The 23,665-nt window shown below is 43.6% G+C and overlaps 1 protein-coding gene across 1 annotated transcript in view; it reads right to left on the reverse strand.

Moving 5' to 3' along the window:
- Positions 1-217: 217 nt before the first annotated feature.
- The window catches only part of mgll (monoglyceride lipase), a 31,824-nt gene continuing 8,376 nt past the window's right edge, over positions 218-23,665 (reverse strand). Inside the window, exons 3-8 of the mRNA NM_001140001.1 lie at positions 20,157-20,263; positions 16,332-16,468; positions 11,267-11,377; positions 10,925-11,014; positions 6,784-6,999; positions 218-1,350 (exon numbers count right to left, since the gene is read on the reverse strand). Coding sequence (NP_001133473.1) covers positions 1,228-1,350; positions 6,784-6,999; positions 10,925-11,014; positions 11,267-11,377; positions 16,332-16,468; positions 20,157-20,263 — 784 coding nt within the window. The 3' untranslated portion in view covers positions 218-1,227. The remainder of the gene's footprint in view (positions 1,351-6,783; positions 7,000-10,924; positions 11,015-11,266; positions 11,378-16,331; positions 16,469-20,156; positions 20,264-23,665) is intronic.

Genomic DNA, 23,665 nt, shown 5'->3' on the forward strand with positions numbered 1-23,665 from the left:
AAATAAAACAAAAGTATGAAATGAAGCACTTCCGACAACAGTGTTGTGTTGGCTCCTTAGAGTTGACCAGCTAGCCTCTTCAGTAAGTTAACTTCACAGTTAACGTCACCAGAGTTAGCTTAGCCAGCTACTGTACCATACCTGATAAGCCCCGTCTTATTTCTGTCAGCTCCTCGTTGGTTGATGTTGGCGTGGGAAGAAGGAAACCACGACCTTCTCTCTTTCTGCTGTTTATTGACAGTTTGTTAACCACACAAAGACGGACTAGCTCCAGCACAATATCTATGTGTTCCATGCCGGGGCCATCTGTCAAGTCAATCTGACGCTCAAACCAGCGTGCAAACAATATAAGAAGAGAGCTTTCATCCGATTGGCCAGTAAGCCATCAATCATAAATGTAACAAGATAGGTGGGCTTTCCACTCATAACAATACATTATAATCTGTATTAGTCCAATGCAGACTATGGGGAACACCCATAAATGTTGATGTTGCGGGTGGTACACTAAGGCCCTGTCATCTTCATAAATGCAGAGACAACATGCAGCGAAGTGATGCCTTTGTCTGTACACAGCATCTACTGTATAATGGGTCACAGCATGCCTCGTTTTACAGTGGCGCTCCAATGGATTCAACCTTTTTTTCTGAGATGCTGCCATGGTAACGGGCAGCTTCTCTGTCTTGGGCTGCAGCCACCTAAACCCTGCAGTTCTGACAAATAACCATTGGGGGCAGCAGTCTGGGGCATTCAAACGAGTCCAAGATGTTTGACTCTATGAACAGAAGATCTGAGATATGGAGGGGAGAACAAAGGCCAGTTGTCTCCACGGCAACACACAAAAGGGAGCACCGCAGCATGGGGGGAATTCAACACGTTTCTGTCGGCCTGGTGATCACCGTGGTTACAAATGACAAAAATGCCTCTGTGAATTGCGCTTGGCCCAGCTCTCAGCATGGCTCTCTTTGAACTCAGTACAGAGAGACATGGCTGATATATGTACTATGACCTGCCGCCTGGCATCTGGGGCACAGCTGTTGTCCCTAATATAGAGCCTAGGAAATCAGAACTTCCGTACAATGGCCCTAGGGGTCCAAAGATTACTGACAAGTTGGCATTAGTATTGCAAATGGTCAGTACAAATGTAGAAAGGTTTGAGGTTCATACAGTGGTAATACAGCATGGAGGGCGGGGTTGGTTGGGATGGGGGGGGTGCAGAAGAAGAGGAGACTAAGACCCCTGAGAAGGAGACGCAGGGAGACGCTCGGAGATCCAGCCGGTGACTTCCTTGAGCACTGACGCCGCAGTCTCTGGGAGTTCATGGTGCAGGGCATGGTATGCTCCGTCATACACCTGAAAGAGAGAGAGAACACACGATTAGCTCTATCTGTTACCGCTCTGTGTTCCCTATTTCTCACCCTCTCTGTTCCCCCTCTCTCTTTAGTGTGACAAGTGATGATGATGTATGGACTTCGAACAGCCAGTTAAACAAATAGAGAAAGACAAGAAAAATAGAGAAGTTCAAGAGCAGATAAGATGGTGTCCATTCTAAATATACTGGCTTGTCTATATCAGTTTGTATGACTCAGTGTCTGAGCTATTCAGGTCTGTCGACATGTCTGTTTTGGCCTGTGCAGTGCTAGTCAGAGACATACACTACCGTTCAAAAGTTTGGGGTCACTCAGAAATCAAATTTCAAATCAAATTTATTTTTATATAGCCCTTCGTACATCAGCTGATATTCTCAAAGTGCTGTACAGAAACCCAGCCTAAAACCCCAAACAGCAAGCAAAGCATGTGAAAGAAGCACGGTGGCTAGGAAAAACTCCCTAGGAAAAACTCCCTAGAAAGGCCAAAAACCTAGGAAGAAACCTAGAGAGGAACCAGGCTATGAGGGGTGGCCAGTCCTCTTCTGGCTGTGCAGGGTGGATATTAAAACAGAACATGGTCAAAATGTTAAAATGTTCATAAATGACCAGCATGGTCAAATAATAATAATCATAGTAGTTGTCGAGGGTGCAACAAGCACGTCCGGTGAACAGGTCAGGGTTCCATAGCCGCAGGCAGAACAGTTGAAACTGGAGCAGCAGCACGGCCAGGTGGACTGGGGACAGCAAGGAGTCATCATACCAGGTAGTCCTGAGGCATGGTCCTAGGGCTCAGGTCCTCCGAGAGAAAGACAGAAAGAGAGAAAGAGAGAATTAGAGAGAGCATATTTAAATACACACAGGACACCGGATAAGACAAGAGAAATACTCCAGATGTAACAGACTGACCCTAGCCCCCCGACACATAAACTACTGCAGCATAAATACTGGAGGCTGAGACAGGAGGGATCAGAAGACACTGTGGCCCCATCCGATGATACCCCCGGACAGGGCCAAACAGGCAGGATATAACCCCACCCACTTTGCCAAAGCACAGCCCCCACACCACTAGAGGGATGTCTCCAACCACCAACTTACCGTCCTAAGACAAGGCCGAGTATAGCCCACAACGATCTCCGCCATGGCACAACCCAAGGGGGGGGGGGGGGGCGCCAACCCAGACAGGAAGACCACGTCAGTGACTCAACCCACTCAAGTGACGCACCCCTCCCATGGACGGCATGGAAGAACACCAGTAGGCCAGTGACTCAGCCTCTGTAAAAGGGTTAGAGGCAGAGAATCCCAGTGGAAAGAGGGGAACCGGCAAGGCAGAGACAGCAAGGGCGGTTCGTTGCTCCAGCCTTTCCGTTCACCTTCACACTCCTGGGCCAGACTATACTTAATCATAGGACCTACTGAAGAGATAAGTCTTCAGTAAAGACTTAAAGGTTGAGACTGAGTCTGCGTCTCTCACATTGGTAGGCAGACCATTCCATAAAAATGGAGCTCTATAGGAGAAAGCCCTACCTCCAGCCGTTTGCTTAGAAATTCTAGGGACAATTAGGAGGCCTGCGTCTTGTGACCGTAGCGTACGTGTAGGTATGTACGGCAGGACCAAATCGGAAAGATAGGTAGGAGCAAGCCCATGTAATGCTTTGTAGGTTAGCAGTAAAACCTTGAAATCAGCCCTTGCCTTAACAGGAAGCCAGTGTAGGGAGGCTAACACTGGAGTAATATGATCAAATTTTTTGGTTCTAGTCAGGATTCTAGCAGCCGTATTTAGCACTAACTGAAGTTTATTTAGTGCTTTATCCGGGTAGCCGGAAAGTAGAGCATTGCAGTAGTCCAGCCTAGAAGTAACAAAAGCATGGATTAATTTTTCTGCGTCATTTTTGGACAGAAAATTTCTGATTTTTGCAATGTTACGTAGATGGAAAAAAGCTGTCCTTGAAACAGTCTTGATATGTTCTTCAAAAGAGAGATCAGGGTCCAGAGTAACGCCGAGGTCCTTCACAGTTTTATTTGAGACGACTGTACAACCATCCAGATTAATTGTCAGATTCAACAGAAGATCTCTTTGTTTCTTGGGACCTAGAACAAGCATCTCTGTTTTGTCCGAGTTTAAAAGTAGAAAGTTTGCAGCCATCCACTTCTTTATGTCTGAAACACAGGCTTCTAGCGAGGGCAATTTTGGGGCTTCACCATGTTTCATTGAAATGTACAGCTGTGTGTCGTCTGCATAGCAGTGAAATTTAACATTATGTTTTCGAATGACATCCCCAAGAGGTAAAATATATAGTGAAAACAATAGTGGTCCTAAAACGGAACCTTGAGGAACACCGAAATTTACAATTGATTTGTCAGAGGACAAACCATTCACAGAGACAAACTGATATCTTTCCGACAGATAAGATCTAAACCAGGCCAGAACTTGTCCATGTAGACCAATTTGGGTTTCCAATCTCTCCAAAAGAATGTGGTGATCGATGGTATCAAAAGCGGCACTAAGATCTAGGAGCACGAGGACAGATGCAGAGCCTCGGTCTGACGTCATTAAAAGGTCATTTACCACCTTCACAAGTGCAGTCTCAGTGCTATGATGGGGTCTAAAACCAGACTGAAGCGTTTCGTATACATTGTTTGTCTTCAGGAAGGCAGTCAGTTGCTGTGCAACAGCTTTTTCTAAAATTTTGGAGAGGAATGGAAGATTCGATATAGGCCGATAGTTTTTTATAATTTCTGGATCAAGATTCGGCTTTTTCAAGAGAGGCTTTATTACTGCCACTTTTAGTGAGCTTGGTACACATCCGGTGGATAGAGAGCCGTTTATTATGTTCAACATAGGAGGGCCAAGCACAGGAAGCAGCTCTTTCAGTAGTTTAGTTGGAATAGGGTCCAGTATGCAGCTTGAGGGTTTGGAGGCCATGATTATTTTCATCATTGCGTCAAGAGATATAGTACTAAAACACTTTAGTATCTCCCTTGATCCTAGGTCCTGGCAGAGTTGTGCAGACTCAGGACAATGGAGCTTTGGAGGAATACCCAGATTTAAAGAGGAGTCTGTAATTTGCTTTCTAATGATCATGATCTTTTCCTCAAAGAAGTTCATAAATTTATTACTGCTGAAGTGAAAGCCATCCTCCATTTGCGAAGGCTGCTTTTTAGTTAGCTTTGCGACAGTATCAAAAAGAAATTTCGGATTGTTCTTATTTTCCTCAATTAAGTTGGAAAAATAGGATGATCGAGCAGCAGTAAGGGCTCTTCGATACTGCACGGTACTGTCTTTCCAAGCTAGTCGGAAGACTTCCAGTTTGGTGTGGCGCCATTTCCGTTCCAATTTTCTGGAAGCTTGCTTCAGAGCTCGTGTATTTTCTGTATACCAGGGAGCTAGTTTCTTATGACAGATGTTTTTAGTTTTTAGGGGTGCAACTGCATCTAGGGTATTGCGCAAGGTTAAATTGAGTTCCTCGGTTAGGTGGTTAACTGATTTTTGTCCTCTGACGTCCTTGGGTAGGCAGAGGCAGTCTGGAAGGGCATCAAGGAATCTTTGGGTTGTCTGAGAATTTATAGCACGACTTTTAATGCTCCTTGGTTGGGGTCTGAGCAGATTATTTGTTGCAATTGCAAACGTAATAAAATGGTGGTCCGATAGTCCAGGATTATGAGGAAAAACATTTAGATCCACAACATTTATTCCATGGGACAAAACTAGGTCCAGAGTATGACTGTGGCAGTGAGTAGGTCCAGAGACATGTTGGACAAAACCCACTGAGTCGATGATGGCTCCGAAAGCCTTTTGGAGTGGGTCTGTGGACTTTTCCATGTGAATGTTAAAGTCACCAAAAATTAGAATATTATCTGCTATGACTACAAGATCCGATAGGAATTCAGGGAACTCAGTGAGGAACACTGCATATGGCCCAGGAGGCCTATAAACAGTAGCTATAAAAAGTGAGTGAGTAGGCTGCATAGATTTCATGACTAGAAGCTCAAAAGACGAAAACGTCATTGTTGTTTTTTTTTTTGTAAATTGAAATTTGCTATCGTAAATGTTAGCAACACCTCCGCCTTTGCCGGATGCACGGGGGGTATGGTCACTAATGTAACCTGGGGGTGAGGCCTCATTTAACACAGTAAATTCATCAGGCTTAAGCCATGTTTCAGTCAGGCCAATCACATCAAGATTATTATCAGTGATTAGTTCATTGACTATAACTGCCTTGGAAGTGAGGGATCTAACATTAAGTAACCCAATTTTGAGATGTGAGGTATCACAATCTCTTTCAATAATGGCAGGAATGGAGGAGGTCTTTATACTAGTGAGATTGCTAAAGCAAACACCGCCATTTTTAATTTTGCCCAACCTAGATCGAGGCACAGACACGGTCTCAATGGGGGAAGCTGAGCTGACTACACTGACTGTGCTAGTGGCAGACTCCACTAAGCTGGCAGGCTGGCTAACAGCCTGCTGCCTGGCCTGCACCCTATTTCATTGTGGAGCTAGAGGAGTTAGAGCCCTGTCTATGTTCGTAGATAAGATGAGAGCACCCCTCCAGCTAGGATGGAGTCCGTCACTCCTCAACAGGCCAGGCTTGGTCCTGTTTGTGGGTGAGTCCCAGAAAGAGGGCCAATTATCTACAAATTCTATCTTTTGGGAGGGGCAGAAAACAGTTTTCAACCAGCGATTGAGTTGAGAGACTCTGCTGTAGAGCTCATCACTCCCCCTAACTGGGAGGGGGCCAGAGACAATTAATCGATGCCGACACATCTTTCTAGCTGATTTACACGCTGAAGCTATGTTGCGCTTGGTGACCTCTGACTGTTTCATCCTAACATGAAATGTCCTTGTTTTTGAAAGAAAATATTTTTTGTCCATTAAAATAACATCAAATTGATCAGAAATACAGTGTAGACATTGTTAATGTTGTAAATGACTATTGTAGCTAGAAACGGCAGATTTTTTTAATGGAATATCTACATAGGCGTACAGAGGCCCATTATCAGCAACCATCACTCCTGTGTTCCAATGGCACGTTGTGTTAGCTAATCCAAGTTGATCATTTTAAAAGGCTAATTGATCATCGAACCCACAAATGCTGATGCTCCAGATACTCAACTAGTCTAAAGGAGGCCAGTTTTATTGCTTCTTTAAATCAGGACAACAGTTTTCAGCTGTGCTAACATAATTGCAAAAGGGTTTTCTGCTGATCAATTAGCCTTTTAAAATGATAAACTTGGATTAGCTAACGCAACGTGCCATTGGAACACAGGAGTGATGGTTGCTGATAGTGGGCCTCTTTCAAAAACAAGGACATTTCTAAGAGAAACCAAACTTTTGAACGGTAGTATATATTTAACCACACTATATATTTATCGAAATATATTTGATCGAAATATATGGCTCTGGTGCTAGTCCCACCTTGATCTTCTTGTCCGCGCTCGGGGCCTTGTCAAACATCATCTGGGACCCTCCGATGTCACACAGCTTGTCGACGTCGCCATGGAGAAGCAGGAAGGGCCAGGTGATGGCGGGGATTTCTCTCTCGATCCGCTCCGACGCGCCTATCAGCTGCATGGCAAATGACACCCGCATTCCACCATGATGGTTCAACTCATCAGTGTCATATGCTTCAACCTGCAGGGTAAAGGAAGAGACTGTTGAGTGACCACTGAGCATTTCCCTTAGATGTTCACTGAAAGCCAAGTGCCATATGGGTTACTTTCTCAATATTGACCCATGATGTGCATACTACTGTATAAGATATGGCCTGAATACAATCATTGTACAGTATCTAACACTCACGGTGGTGTGTCGCTGCTAAATTGTTGGCGCCACACCAAAATAAAAACTTTAGACCTTTTTCAAAGTACATTTTCGGGATAGAAAAAGGCTTTCAGTGCAAACTTAAATGACTAAAACTAGACGGAAAGTACAGTGCCTATCATTGTGTTTACTTGATAGCTACCTACAGAAATAGCTAGCTAGAACAAAGTATTTAATAAGATTAAAATTCATTAAGATTTAAAAGCAATACAAATAAGTTGTCCAGTAGGCATCTTTTAACGTCCAGTAGGCAGTATTCACGCCCCTTTGCTTTTTCACATTTTGTTGTGTTACAGCCTGAATTTAAAATAGATTACATTGAGATTGTGTCACTGGCCTACACACAATACCCCATAATGTGAAAGTGGAATTATTATTTTTCAAATATTTTTTACAAATGATAAGCTGAAATGTCTTAAGTCAATACGTATTCAACCCCTTTGTTATCGCAAGCCTAAATAAGTTCAGGAGTAAAAATGTGCATAAGTCACATAAGTTGAATGGATATCACTCAGTGTGCAATAATAGTGTATAACATGATTTTTGAATGACTACCTCATCCCTGTACCCCACACAACCTAATTATCTGTAAAGGTCCCTCAGTCGAGCAGTGAATTTCAAACACAGATTCCACCACAAAGACCAGCGAGGTTTTCCAATGCCTCGCAAAGAAGGACACCTATTGGTAGATGGGTAAAAATACAGAAAGCAGATATTGAATATCCCTTTGAGCATGGTGAAGTCACTAATTAAACTTTGGATGGTGTATCAATACAACCAGTCACTACAAAGATGCAGGAGACCTTCCTTACTCAGTTTCTGGAGAGGAAGGAAACAGCTCAGTGATTTCACCATGAGGTCAATGGTGACTTTAAAAAAGTTGCAGAGTTTAATGGCTGTGACAGTAGAAAACTGAGGATGGAACAACAACATTGTAGTTACTCCACAATACTAACCTAATTGACAAGAGTGAAAAAAAGAAGCCTGTACAGAATACAAATATTCCAAAATATGCATCCAGTTTGCAATAAAGTAAAGTAAAACTGCAAAATCCAACACAACACATCACTGAGTACCACTCTTCATATTTTTAAGCATGGTGGTGGCTGCATCATCTTAAGGGTGTGCTTGTCATCGCCAAGGATTAGGGAGATTTTTTGGATTACAAATAAACTGAATAGATCTAAGCACAGGCAAAATTCTAGAGGAAAAACCTGGTTCAGTCTGGGAGACAAATTCACCTTACAGTAGAACAACAACCTAAAACGCAAGGCCAAATATACACTGGAGTTGCTTACCAAGAAGACATTGAATGTTCCTGAGTGGCCGAGTTACAGTTTTGACTTAATAAATCAGCTTGAAAATCTATGGCAAGACTTAAAAATGGCTGTCTTGCTCTGTCAACATCCAATTTGACAGAGCATTAAAACCTATTGGGGCTAGGGGGCAGTATTTGCACGGCCGGATAAAAAACGTACCCGATTTAATCTGGTTACTACTCCTGCCCAGTAACTAGAATGTGCATATAATTAGTAGATTTGGATAGAAAACACTCTAAAGTTTCTAAAACTGTTTGAATGGTGTCTGTGAGTATAACAGAACTCATATGGCAGGCAAAAACCTGACAAGATTCCATGCAGGAAGTGGAAATCTGATTTGTGGAATCACCTTCAACACTTTGCCTATGAAACACACCCTGAGTTAGGATTCATTTAGCACTTCCTAAGGCTTCCACTAGATGTCAACAGTCTTTACAAAGTGGTTTGAGTCTTCTCTGGTAAAAACTGACCGAACGAGAGGCCTGGAAAGTTGGTCATAGAGGGAGGGCCATTACTACTATGACGCGGGCGCCCTTACTAAACGTTCCGAAACGTTTAGTAAGACAATGCAATCGTCCGCCTTGAATATTATTGAAGCTCTGATTGAAAAAGGCCCTAAAGATTTATGTTATACAACATTTTACATGTTTGAACGAACGTAAATATATATTTTTTGCACATTCGTGACGACAAGTCCCGCACGCCTCGTACATTTTGAGTAGCCTTCGGAACGCGCTAACAAGAAGGAACTATTGGGACATAAATTATTAACTTTTTCGAACAAAACTACATTTGTTGTGGACCTGGGATTCCTGGAAGTGCCTTCTGATGAAGATAATCAAAGGTAAGTGAATATTTACAATAGTATATTTGATTTTAGATGACTCCAAGATGGCGCTAACCTGTATCGCCTAGCCTATTTTTCTGAGCATAGCACCTCGTTTATTGCAAAGTGTGATTTCCCAGTAAAGTTATTTTTAAATCTGGCAATGCGGTTGCATTCACGAGATGTTAATCTATAATTCTTTGAATGACAATATTATATTTGACCAATGTTTTCGAATAGTAATTTTGTAAATTGTAGCGCTGATTCACATTTGAGGGAAAACATTTGAGGGAAAATATTTTCTGAACGTCACACGCCGATGTAAAATGCTGTTTTTATATATAAATATGAACTTTATCGAACAAAGAATGCATGTATTGTGTAACATGATGTCCTAGGAATGTCATCTGATGAAGATTGTCAAAGGTTAGTGCTGCATTTAGCTGTGTTTTGGGTATTTGTGATGCATGCTAGTTGCTTTGAAAATGGCAGTGTGATTATTTTTGGCAGGGTACTCTCCTAACATAATCTAATGTTTTGCTTTTGCTGTAAAGCCTTTTTGAAATCGGACAACGTGGTTCGATTCAGGAGAGGTGTATCTATAAAAGGTGTAAAATAGTCATATGTTTGAGAAATTGAAGTTATAGCATTTATGAGGTATTTGTATTTCGCGCGATGCGATTCCACTGGCTGTTGACTAGGGTGGGACGCAAACGTCCCAGGTTCCCAGACAGGTTAAGAATTTTTTAAAGAATAATGTGCAAATATTGTACAATCCAGGTGTGCAAGACTTACCCAGAAAGACTCACAGCTGTAATCACTACCCAAGGTGATAATAACATGTATTGAATCAGGGGTGTAAATACTTATGTAAATGAGATATTTCTGTATTTTATTTTACTAACATTTGCTAAAATCCATTTGGAATTCAGGCTTTAACACAACAAAATTTAGAATAAGTCAAGGGGTACGAAAAGTTTCTGAAAGCACTGAATGTAGAAAATACAATTGATCTATATATTTTTGAATAATATAACCTTTGACAACTAGAAATCCCCAAAATGAAAGCTAGACTGTCAGGGAGAATCAAAAAGTCACAAAATGTAGGAGTATTTTTGGCATGGCTGGATTACTGACGGCGCACGCAGGGTACGTACCTAGGGGCACCGACTGGGGTCCCCATTGGTTTTGTATTAATGTTTGAGCATAAGAACACAAAAATAGCCATGGCAAAATGCGTGGAAGTGCAGTTTTCACACTGCAACATTTTATCTCAGCTCCATGGAAACAGTTCCAGAATTGCAGGAAAATAGCTGAAAAAAACAGCAAATGTTTCTCTCTGTCGCCAATTCCGGACCGGTTCAAAACAGACAGCTGGACGATCTGGATCTCAGTCAAGCCTCTATTGTGGAGCAGCCTTTAAAACGCTGTGTGTGTGTGTGTGTACGCACTGAGGATGCACACACACACACACACACACACACACACACACACACACACACACACACACACACCACACACACACACACACACACACACACACACACACACACACACACACACACACACACATTCCATAGACCAGATTTACCTGTGTTTGGTCCCGTGAAATCCATTTAGACTTAATGAAGCCCAGAGAGAGACTGGGCACAATGTGATTTGCGACTTTAGCCAAGAAAACCTGTAGAACAAAGAGGAGCAACCACAGAGATTACAAAGGCATGTAGGGGGCTAATACAGCTCAGGTCAGTGGTTAGAAAAGGGATTAATAACATGGTATAGAGTTGTTAACATTGGTGACAGGCTAAATGTGAGGGGACTGGGTGCAGGTAAAACCCCAGAAATATAATTCCTAGAACGGGCATCCCCGTTAAAGAATAGGTGGGTAATGGGTAGACAGGAAGTAAAGCCTATTTCTATGGGCAAAACTCACCTTGAAGGGCGTGGCAGACTCTGGGTTCACCCTGACCATAGGAGCGATCAGAGCCACGCCGGCAAAGTCGTTCGGTCGTGCACATGCCGTCAGAATTGAGATGGCTCCACCCTGAAGAGAAAAGGGAAGAGAAACGATGACGTTTTTGTGATTTAAAGGAAAACTCCACCCAGAAACTATAATTTGGTATTTGTTTCATTAATCCATTGCTGATATCCCAAAATGTTTTGCATGTCAGCAATGACGTTTTCAAGATCTATAACTTTCAAAATACAGAAATACAATTCAAAAGGCACTCACACATCTAAGCTATCTTTGTCTCTACCAGCGTCGACCCTTACACTATCTTTGTTGCAGGTGCATGGTAACAATTGAATAACATGAAAAAAACAGAAACATTTACATTTAAGTCATTTAGCAGACGCTCTTATCCAGAGCCAGTGCACGGCTCATACCGGCTATACACTGTGTATACCAAACACTAGGAACACCTTCCTAATATTGAGTTGCACCCCCCCTTAAATGTCCTTCTTTAACCCATCTCCTACCCTTCATCTACACCGATTGACGTGGATTTAACAAGTGACATCAATAAGGATCTATCTTTCACCTGGATTCACCTGGTCAGTCTGTGTCACGGAAAGAGTTTTGTATACTCACTGTATTTCTGTATTTTGAAAGTAATATATCTTGAAAACTTGAGTGCTGACGCAAAACATGTTGGGACTATATCAACCAAACAATGGACTAACGAAACAAATATCAAAAGATCGTTTTTGGATGGAGTTCTCCTTTAAATCAAATACGCGAGGGTAAACTAATTAGGAGTTACGCAACGGCTTCCTAGAATCAATCAATTTGGCACGGATAATTGTGGAGGGCTTTTGGGAGGCAAATTTGTTTGAACAGTGTTTGTCTGCCCTCTCTTTGTCAGATGTTTGAATATTCATGAGAGTGGGTGCCTCTATCGAGTGAGCCTCTAAAGAGATGGGCTGTTGAGAAAAACATTTCCCACCAGCGAATGAAATGAAAGACAAATGCACAGAACATCGCAAACACGGCTAAATCTATATAGCGATAACCATACAATTTAATTGAATAAATGTGTCTCTATGTATATCTATACTAACTAATCGAGAGACCACAAACAAGTTGTTGATTGAGTAATGCTTATTCTGTTTTGTCAAATCCCATCCAGGGTTAGTTTCAGCCTGATTCAACTGACTGGTCAAACAGTGAGTGAACTGCAGTGAATTTAGTGAATCTTCCCTGCTAGTTCTGAGCTGGTATTGGAGGGTTTGATAGTGATATCGGCACCAAACGGTCCATGTTGGGTCACGGCCTTCCCATACCAAGAAAGGCTTTCTGGGGTAACGGCTCCTGACTGAAGGAGCTAAGAATGAATGGAGAGAGAAAGAGAGAGAGAGAGAGAGAGGCCTTTGGAGGGTTGAGCAGGAAGGGTGAGCGAGGGGAACAGAGGTGCTCTTTAAGGAATTGATTATACCAAGAGAGGCCTCCACCAGAAACACACACACAAGCTCATCCCCTCTTGCACTGAGGGAAAGAATACTTGCATTGTGTTGCGTCCCCTCACACTATGAAGACTCTGATTGTGGTTATGTAAGGCGCTAACATACTGACATTACATAAAGGCCTAGCACTGAAGAAGTGGGACATGGAAGAGGGCCAGACGTACAGAGCCAGGGGAGGAGAGGGGGAAGGAGGAAGGAATGGGTCAGGAAATACAGAAAGAGAGAAGGAGGGATGGAGTTTGGAGGAACTGGACTTTGTTGTTGAGTGCAGTGAGGGCAGTGAAGTCAGTGAGGGTCACCAGTCAATTCTGTCATGCCCTGATCTGTTTCACCTGTCCTTGTGATTGTCTCCACCCTCTCCGGGTATCGCTTATTTTCCCCAGTGTATTTATCCCTGTGTTTCCTGTCTCTCTGTGCCAGTTTGTCTTGTATGTTAGTCAAGTCAACCAGCGTGTTTTTCCCGTACTCCTTTTGCTATTCTCTTTTTGATAGTCTTCCTGGTTTTGACCCCTGCCTGACTCTGGACTACTTTCCTGCCTGCCTGATCATCCTGCCTGCCCTGACCTTGTTTCTGCCTGCCCTTCAGTACCTTTTGAACTATGAACTGGTTTTGACCCTTTTGCCTGTCCACGATCATTCTCTTGCCTTACCCTATTGGATTATTAAATATCGTAAGACTCCAACCATCTGCCTCCTGTGTCTGCATTTGGGTCTCGCCTGGTGTCATGATAAATTCATCAGCGGCCAGTGCAAGTATTGCAGTAAATGATTATTTGGGACCACATGTATCTGGACTAGCCTGTTTCTGGATTAAGATTCTCCTAATCTGAAACATGCCATTTGTGTTGACTGAGACCACAGGCGTCGGGGCTTTAATGTCGATAATAGTGGTGGTGGAATTTGCCTCTGACACAGGAAATGCCCAATTTGACACTGCTCATACATTACAGTCTAATGGGTTCTAAGCATGGCTTTTTCATATACAGTTGAAGTCGGAAGTTTACATACACTTTAGCCAAATACATCTAAACTCAGTGTTTCACAATTCCTGACATTTAATCCTAGTAAAAATTCCCTGTCTTAGGTCAGTTAGGATCACCACTTTATTTTAAGAATGTGAAATGTCAGAATAATAGTAGAGAGAATGATTCATTTCAGCTTTTATTTATTTCATCACATTCCCAGTGGGTCAGAAGTTTACATACACTCAATTAGTATTTGGTAGCATTGCCTTTAAATTGTTTAACTTGGGTCAAACATTTTGAGTAGCCTTCCACAAGCTTCTCACAATAAGTTGGGTGAATTTTGGCCCATTCCTCCTGACAGAGCTGGTGTAACTGAATCAGGTTTCTAGGCCTCCTTGCTCGCACACGCTTTTTCAGTTCTGCCCACAAATATTCTATAGGATTGAGGTCAGGGCTTTGTGATGGCCACTCCAATACCTTGACTTTGTTGTCCTTAAGCCATTTTGCCACAACTTTGGAAGTATGCTTGGTGTCATTGTCCATTTGGAAGACCCATCTGCGACCAAGCTTTAACTTCCTGACTGATGTCTTGAGATGTTGCTTCAATATATCCACATACAACATGATGCTGCCACACCTGTGCTTCACGGTTTGGATGATGTTCTTCGGCTTGCAAGCCTCCCCCCTTTTCCTCCAAACATAACGATGGTTTATGGCCAAACAGTTCTAATTTTGTTTCATCAGACCAGAGGACATTTCTTCAAAAAGTACGATCTTTGTCCCCGTCTGCAGTTGCAAACCGTAGTCTGGCTTTTTTTATGGCCGTTTTGGAGCAGTGGCTTCTTCCTTGCTGAGCGGCCTTTCAGGTTATGTCGATATAGGACTCATTTTACTGTGGATATAGATACTTTTGTACCGGTTTCCTCCAGCATCTTCACAAGGTCCTTTGCTGTTGTTCTGGGATTGATTTGCTCCCAAGGATGGAAATTGGAAATTGCTTTCTGAGTTTTTGGCTGATTTCTTTTGATTTTCCCATGATGTCAAGCAAAGAGGCACTGAGTTTGAAGGTAGGCCTTGAAATACATCCAAAGGTACACCTCCAATTGACTCAAATTATGTCAATTAGCCTATCAGAAGCTTCTAAAGCCATGACATAATTTTCTGGCATTTTCCAAGCTGTTTAAAGGCACAGTCAACTTAGTGTATGTAAACTTCTGACCCACTGGAATTGTGATACAGTGAATTATAAGTGAAATAATCTGTCTGTAAACAACTGTTGGAAAAATGACTTGTGTCATGCACAAAGTAGATGTCCTAACCAACTTGCCAAAACTATAGTTTGCTAACAAGAAATTTGTGGAGTGGTTGAAAAAGCAGTTTTAATGACTCCAACCTAAGTGTATGTAAACTTCTGACTTCAACTGTACATTCATGGCTGGTTTGCTGCACACAGATTACGCCTTGTCCTGGACTAAAAACGACTTTAAATGGAGCTTCCTCATTGAGAACTTTTAGTCTTAGACTATGCTTAATCTGTGTCGGGGAAACTGGCCCACATGCCTGTAAAATGCCAGGCCGTACCACACTCCACAGGTTTTTCCATTACAATAACTTCCCATTAAAACGTCCTGTTTAAACATTTACTCTAGTAAAATTGTCTACATTCCGCTCCTAGTAAAGCAAAGTCATCTTATTTGAACTGCATGTCAAACCTGAGGGAAGGCTGTCTAATTGTGCACAGCTGGTGGTGCATGAGAGAATCTTAAGGACGTTATCACAACGAGGATCTCAACGTATAGGCTATAGGTGGTTTCCATTATTCAGCCGCTTTTACAGCAGAGATCAGTCATAGAACAGCAGAACAAGCAAACAGTGGCAGAGCAGCAGGGAAGGTAAATGAGGCCTGTAATGCTAAATACGTTAAATCCCTTTTAAGGTCTGACTTGGCCCTGTTGGTATTTACATAGCTAGACTTTCAAAGGACACCGTTTTCGATGAGCATAGACGCACGAGCTGTGATGTCAGAGCATCTGTGGTCATCTGAGTCACACCGAGTGTAGGTGTGTTGAACGAAGTCCTTGTATAATGTTTGTGTAATGGATATAGCCTCAAACTAACCCTGGCCCTATGACTTCTGAGAACTCTTTCTCCTGTGTTGAGAGGTAAACGCCATAGCCGCTGGCAATGATACAGCCTCAGTGTTTGGACAAGGAATAAACTAGAGAAGGTACAGTACCATAGTGACATTTTACATTTGAGTAATTTAGCAGACGCTCTTATCCAGAGCGACTTACAGTTGGTACATTCATCTTAATACAGTGAGGTAGGACAACCACATATCACAAGCATAGTAAGTACAATTTCCCTCAATACAGTAGCTATCAGCAAAGTCAGAGCTAGTAAGAATAAAAAAAGTCTGAGCCAGTAAGGGGGCAAAAAAAATCACGTCCGAGTGTTAGTTCATGAAAGTGACCCCAGTGTTTTGACAAGGAAGATACTAGAGAGGGTACCGTACCACAGAGTGACCCCAGTGTTTGGTCAGCGAGCAGACTACAGAATGTGCCGTACCATAGAGTGTCCGATGATGAAGATAGGCAGGCCGGGGTGTCGGCCCTTCATCAGATCAATGTGCTGGAGGGAGTCTCTGACAAACACCTGGAAGTCCTTAATATTCATCCGGTCTCCTTCACTCTGGCCATGGCCAACTGATGGAGGGAAAAAGAGGGAGAGATAGATATAGAGGGAGAGAATGAAAGATTTAGAGGAAGATATATAGAGAGAGGGAGAGAGAGAATGAGAGAGAGAGGGAGATTTAGAGGGAGAGAGAGAGCAAGAGAGAGATAGATTTAGAGGGATATATATATATATATATATATACTTAGAGGGAGAGAGAGAGAGATTTAGAGGGAGAGAGAGCAAGAGAGAGATAGATTTAGAGGGAGAGAGATGAGGACAAGGCACCATTGTAATTGACAGAGACAATAGAGGAAACATTTCCCACTCTACCCTTCATTACTCTCTGTACAGACGAGCCAGATGAGACAGAGAGGGAGAGCCATTCTCCATCTCCGTACGTGCCAATCCATCCTATGTTATCATGCCAGCTGTCCCTCCCTCCTCCCATTACCTTCCAACACCTTGCTCTGAACATGCTGCTGAAGCTATGTAAAAGGTGCGTTGCCATGGCACCACGACACCAGCTACAGTTTCAACATTCAGAACATGTGCCGTTCACCCTCTCTCACTTTCCATCCTTCCACCCCCCCTCTCTCTCTCTCTCACTTGTTTCTCTCCCCATAAGAGCTTCCACTGATAATGGAGCAATGGAAGCCCATTGGTGTCTGTCAGTCACGGGATGCTGTTCATTTTTCTTCTGCAGTGAAGTAGGGGTGTGTGTGTGTGTGTGTGTGTGTGTGTGTGTGTGTGTGCGCGTATGCGTGCTCGTATGTGTCAAAAATCCAAAAATGATTTAAATATTTCTGTAATTACTTTGAAACGCAATGAAAAACATTGAGTTAAAAAAAAATGTCGTAGACAAAATAATGAAAAATCCCTTTAACACAACATTTATTAACATCATTCTCGTTTGTCACGTCCTGACCAGTAAAGGGGTTATTTGTTATTATAGTTTGGTCAGGACGTGGCAGGGGGTGTTTGTTTTTGTGGTTCGGGGTTTGTAGGCATATGTGTTTTGTAGAGGGGTGTTTGTTTAGATTAGTCCGGGGTTTTTGGTTAGGTTCTATGTTGTGTAATTCTATGTCTGATCTAGGGTGTTTAGTTCTATGTTTAGTTTATTGTGATTAGGCCTTCAATTGGAGGCAGCTGTTTATCGTTACCTCTGATTGAAGGTCCTATATATAGGGGTGTGTTTGTTATGGGAATTGTGGGAGGTTGTTTGTGCATAGCTGTGTGTAGCCTGCATTACTGTTTGTCGTCCGTTTGATAAGTGTTCTAAATAAAGTTATAATGAGCACTCAACCCGCTGCGCCTTGGTCCACTTCCTACGACGAACGTTACAGAACCTCCCACCACAAACGGACCAAGCAGCGGGGGAAGTAGCTACAAAGGAATTATGTGGACTATATGGAAACTTGGACATGGGAGGAGATCCTGGACGGGGCTGGACCATGGCACCAGGCTGGGGAATATCGTCGCCCACCGGAGGAGATAGAGGCAGCCAAGGCGGAGCGGCGCCGGTATGAGGCTCTATACACACGGGTGGCATTTAAGCCTGAGAGGCAGCCCCAATAAAATAATTTGGGGAGGCACACGGGTAGTTTGGCTGGGCCAGGGTTAAGCTCCAAGCCAACTCCCCGTGCTTATCGTAGGCAACCTGTTATTGGTCAGGCTCCGTGCTATGGGGTGATGCACATGGACAGATCGGCGGAGCCGAGGATGGAACCAGAGCCAGTCGGGGCGAAATGGGAGGTGAGCGAAGCAGAGACAGTAAAGGAGTTGATGGGAAAATTGGAGGAGAAAGATATGAGAGAGCTGCTGTGTTGGTGTTTTAGGCACGACATTCGCCCTACGGAGCGTGTCCTTAAATTGATGTCACCTGAGTCAGCTCTCCATACTTGTCCTGAGGTGCGTGCTAGCCGGCTGGTGAAGACAGTACCAGCCCCACGCACCAGGCTTCCAGTGCGTCAGCCCAGTCCAGCTCGTCCTGTCCCTGCTCCTCGTACTAGCCCTATGGTGCGTGTCCTTAGTCTGGCACGTCCTAAGCCAGCCCCACGCATCAGGCCTTCCGGCAACAGTGCCTCGTCCGGAGCTTCCGGCAACAGTGCCTCGTCCAGAGCTTCCGGTGACAGTTCCCCGTAGAGAGGCGGTCCACAGTCCGGAACCGAGAGAGACGGCCCACAGTCCGGAACCGAGGGAGACGGCCCACAGTCCGGAACCGAGGGAGACGGCCCACAGTCCGGAACCGAGGGAGACGGCCCACAGTCCGGAACCCGAGGGAGACGGCCCACAGTCCGGAACCGAGAGAGTCGCCCTGCAGTCCGGAGCTCCCAGAATCGCCCAACAGTCCGAGGTCTACCGTGACGCGCTTCAGGCCGAGGTATTCAGCAAGGGTGGACTGGTTAGGTGGGGGACTAAGGCCAGAGCCTGAGCCACCTCCACAGTAGGAGGTTTGGGGAGGGGTGGTGTAGCACGGGAACCATCGGAGACGGCAGCCACCCTCCCTTCCCTCCCTTTAGTTTGAGGGGTTTATTTTTGTAGATCTTTTTTTTGTGAGGTGCATCCGGGGTCTGCACCTTTGGGGGGGGGGTACTGTCACGTCCTGACCAGTAAAGGGGTTATTTGTTATTATAGTTTGGTCAGGAAGTGGCAGGGGGTGTTTGTTTTTGTGGTTCGGGGTTTGTTGGCATATGTGTTTTGTAGAGGGGTGTTTGTTTAGATTAGTCCGGGGTTTTTGGTTAGGTTCTATGTTGTGTAATTCTATGTCTGATCTAGGGTGTTTAGTTCTATGTTTAGTTTATTGGGATTAGGCCTTCAATTGGAGGCAGCTGTTTATCGTTACCTCTGATTGAAGGTCCTATATATAGGGTGTGTTTGTTATGGGAATTGTGGGAGGTTGTTTGTGCATAGCTGTGTGTAGCCTGCATTACTGTTTGTCGTCCGTTCGTTTTCTTGTTTTTGTTTGATAAGTGTTCTAAATAAAGTTATAATGAGCACTCAACCCGCTGCGCCTTGGTCCACTTCCTATGACGAACATTACATCGTTACTGTATAATAACCTTGGAAAAAAATCCATGTTAATAGGTCACGTTTTACTTTGACACAATATGAATCATTAATGAAGATGACATTCCCAGAGGTCTCTGTGGAGTGCTGTACACTGACATTCTATGACCTGTCACTCATTAGATCACAGGGAACAGGGAGTTCCAACTCTCATTTGGCGTTGACTCTAGAGCTGTTGCTCAACACAACTGGGACCTGCTCTACTTCACTATGAGACTGGGTGACACTCAGTCACCATTCCTATTCTATACTAAAACGTACAAACTGTTCTAGCGATAACAGACATATTACGCCGTGGCATCACATATGTCTATGGTAAGATTTCCACTGGTATTTTACTAGCAGTAAATGATGTGGCTGCAATGGGTAGGACTTCTCCAGTATTTTTGGTGGCAATTTGGTGACTGTAAAATGAAGTGCTACCTCTGTGACTCTACTAAGAAGCGCTGCATGACAGTGATGTAGTCAGGTCACTAAAGCCTCGAGTCTAAGTCGATGCCCAAGTCCCTTGGTAGTGCCAAAAGTTGCTTTCCAACCATTTTTTAAAGTAACATTTCATTAAAGTTGCACATTTGTAATGCTGAAAGGATAATACACCTATCTAACACTTGATCGCGTACTACAACACCGCTGCAGCGTGTTTTGGCTCACCGTGGTCGTGCGCAAAGACAAGCATGGACTGCTCCTTCAGGGTCCGGCCGATCTCATCATACGGCCCACAATGCTCTCCTGCCCCATGTGCCACGAACACCAGAGCCCTGCAGGACACAAGGAAGAAGAGTGAAGTCAGTCACATTTCATGCACACCTCTTGTACTATATTAAAACACTCAGAGGGGGTGTTGCAATTAGTTGACGAGGGCACTCAGATTATTTTTGATTGTCCCTAATTGAGTTGGCGATCCCTCTATCGGAAGGACGTGGTTGGGACTTGAGTCCACTCATCCAGTGACTAGATAGTGATCATATCAACAACTCTGTGAGAACATCCTCTTGATCGCCCATCGAAGGGTTTCGTCGTTAATAAAACATTCCACATCTTGTCTTTCAGTGTAAGCAGTTATCTGAACCGCACCACACCCTTGTTTGCCCAAGGAACAGCAGAGTTAACTGGAACCAGACAGGGGTTGGAATCTCCAATAAACAGACACATAGCCATGGGAAAGAGCGGCGAACCAACCCAGCTTGCCGGTAAGGCTTTGGTTCCTGTTTATAACCAGTCTACAAAACGGAGTGAATCTCTCAGTCAGATGCAATTAGCTTGAACGTGTTCAGAGAAGGAGAGTGAATGGAAGAGATTGAGAGAGATGGAACAGAGGGAGAGAGCGAGAGAGTAGCTGTTCATCAAGCTTCATTAGTGGTTTCTCTGTTCCAGTTTCTCTCTCTCTCTCTCTCTCTCTCTCTCTTTCATTCTCTCGTTCTTATTTCAGAGCCTCCGGCTAGCTAGAGATTGCCCTGCACTTGTTGGCTGAGGAGCCGCTCATAGTGCGCCTTTGTGTGAACATAATGTTCCCAACACACATGGGACAGTAGGGCTTCTATAGAGCTTATCTCAGTGGATTGTGGTGAGTATATTCAGTGTCTTGGGAATGGGAGTGGGGAGTTGAAATGTTCTTTCCCCCTTTCACTTTCTCCCTCTCTCTTTCTCTCCCGCTCCCTCTCTTTCTATCTCACCCTCTTCCTCCAAGGAATTTGAAACCCACTTGTCTCACAGAATGTGGCTTCGACCCAAATGCTGCCTCCAGCCCGAAGTAACATAACGTTTTCGACACAGCATTAAACAAGCCAAGATGATAATCGTCTTCATGAGACGCAGACTGAACTCTGTACGGCGTATCAACCTGTACGTGTGTGGTCGAGGGAGGGAGGGAGCGATAGAGGTAGAGGTTGTGAATGGGCCAGGGCCTGAACACTGGCGTCTTAATCAGATTAAGAGCCGCTCAACACTTCAGGGTCAAAACCCTAATTTAACTGACTACGGCAGGGCTGGGGACTGAGGACAGCGCAGGTGAATACTGCTAAAACCAGAAGTGCCAAATAAGCATGCCTTGATACAGATGTAATTTCCACTTTGATCACGGAAAATGTAGAGTAATAGACAGTGAGAAAGCCAGAGAGAAGGGAAGTGAGGAAAAAAAAGCAGTAAGACAAACATTCAAGCCTGCCTTGTTTGGTAGGGAATTCTTGTAATCCTGACTCCAAACATCAATAGTGTAATGACCCTCTTAACTATGTGTGTGTGTGTGTGTGTGTGTGTGTGTGTGTGTGTGTGTGTGTGTGTGTGTGTGTGTGTGTGTGTGTGTGTGTGTGTGTGTGTGTAATTAATAATACATCATTTGGTGGGTGTTTATACTTGTCATATTTCACACATGCACTGTGTGTAAGGGATAATCAACGAGGGGCTATGCGTTCTCAGGTAAATAGTGCACGACATGGAAGGAGTGGAACTGACCTTCGACAGAGTTATTGTATTCCAGAGAACGCATAGAGCTCTGGGTTGGTTATCCCTTTTATACCATGGCTATAAATTGACATACTGTATTTGCCGCTAGAATGTATTTATTTGCCAGTAGAAATGTGCCAACATCCACTGAAGTAGCTATCAAGTTTACTAGCTAGTTAGATAGCCACAGTAGTTGCCTTGGTAGCCAAACAAACAGACTTGCTAGCGTAGCTAACCAAACCATCATCCTAGCTTGCTATTATGAAAATCGAATTCAATGCCAATAATGTTTTCAATTCGACTTTTGCTTTCAAAAGCAGCTCAAATATAGAACACGTAAGAATGAACTTCATATTCATGGATTATACCGTGCAATTACACCGTGCGTTATTTAAGCAATACGGCCAGAGGGGGTGTGGTATATGGCCAATATACCACGGCTAAGGGCTGTTCTTAAGTACGACGCAACACAGAGTATTCAAGACTCGAACCACCCAGTTTATACGTGTGTATTAATACGCATGTGTGAATTGGAAATGTGTTTTTTGCATATCCCAACTCTCCCTGAGACATGCTAGGAGAGTGAGGTCACGGCCAGGGTCTGCCATTATCAATGATGACCCTGGAGCAATTAGGTTGAAGTGCCTTGCTCAAGGACAGATGTTTCACCTTGTCTGCTCTGGATTTTGAACAAGCAACCTTTAGGTTAATGGCCCAATGCTCTAACCACTAGTCTGTGTTTGCGTGCGCATGCATGTGTGTGGAGCCAGGGCCGTAGCCAGGGTCTGAGTTTTAGTGAGGTCTAGACAGGGGGGATTGGAAATTCTTCAAATTTCCAAGACATTTTTAGAAAGTTGAAGCTCATTCACTGCATTTCTATACAATTAAAAAATATATACAATTCTATTTGGAGAACAGCATAAACAAGCAAAAATGTCCCCAGCCATTATCACAATGGTTGCTGTAGCTTCATTCACCGGAGTCGATCTACAAACACATAGCCTATTAGCTATACCAGCTGTTCCCAAACTAGGGGTTGCGACCCCATGTGGGGTTGCCTGATATGAAAATGGGGTTGTGTGGGATTTTCCCAAATCCTGGAGAAAATAATATATATACAAAAACACATATATTATAATATTGTCTTTGTGTCTCAAAATCATTGTAATGTGGTTAACCTTCAAAATCTAAATGAAAATTATTCAAATCTAAAAGATAAAATTAAATCAAAACAAGCTCCGACTGGGAATAATCGTTTTGAACGGTCATCCAACACAGAATTCCTACTCGGGCCTCTTTCTAGAGCCCTGACTTTCCAACCTGAAGATCACCGATGTCATAATTTGGCCTTGTATTTTTCACAGTTTTCTTGAAAGCACCATAAAACTCCTTCGCCATATCTGTGTGAAGCTGGATTCAGTGCTCTCGTCTGCATTAAAACCAAATATCGATCCAGGTTGGATGTGACAGCAGAGATGAGGTGCGCACTGTCGACCACCCTCCCTGATTTAGAGAAGCTTCAACGCGACATGCATCAAGCACACCCATCTCATTAGTGGTGGTGAGATAAGATACATTATGTAAGACTAATTTGCAACTGACTGTCATAGCCCCACATTAAAAGTATATGATAGCGAGTTGAGAAGAAATACCTACTTAACGACATAATTATTTTCCCATGGTTGGGGTCGCGAGAATTTTCAGATATCAAAATGGGC

This window comes from Salmo salar, chromosome 15 (assembly GCF_965601325.2).
Source record: "Salmo salar chromosome 15, fSalSal1, whole genome shotgun sequence".
Taxonomy (NCBI): domain Eukaryota; kingdom Metazoa; phylum Chordata; class Actinopteri; order Salmoniformes; family Salmonidae; genus Salmo; species Salmo salar.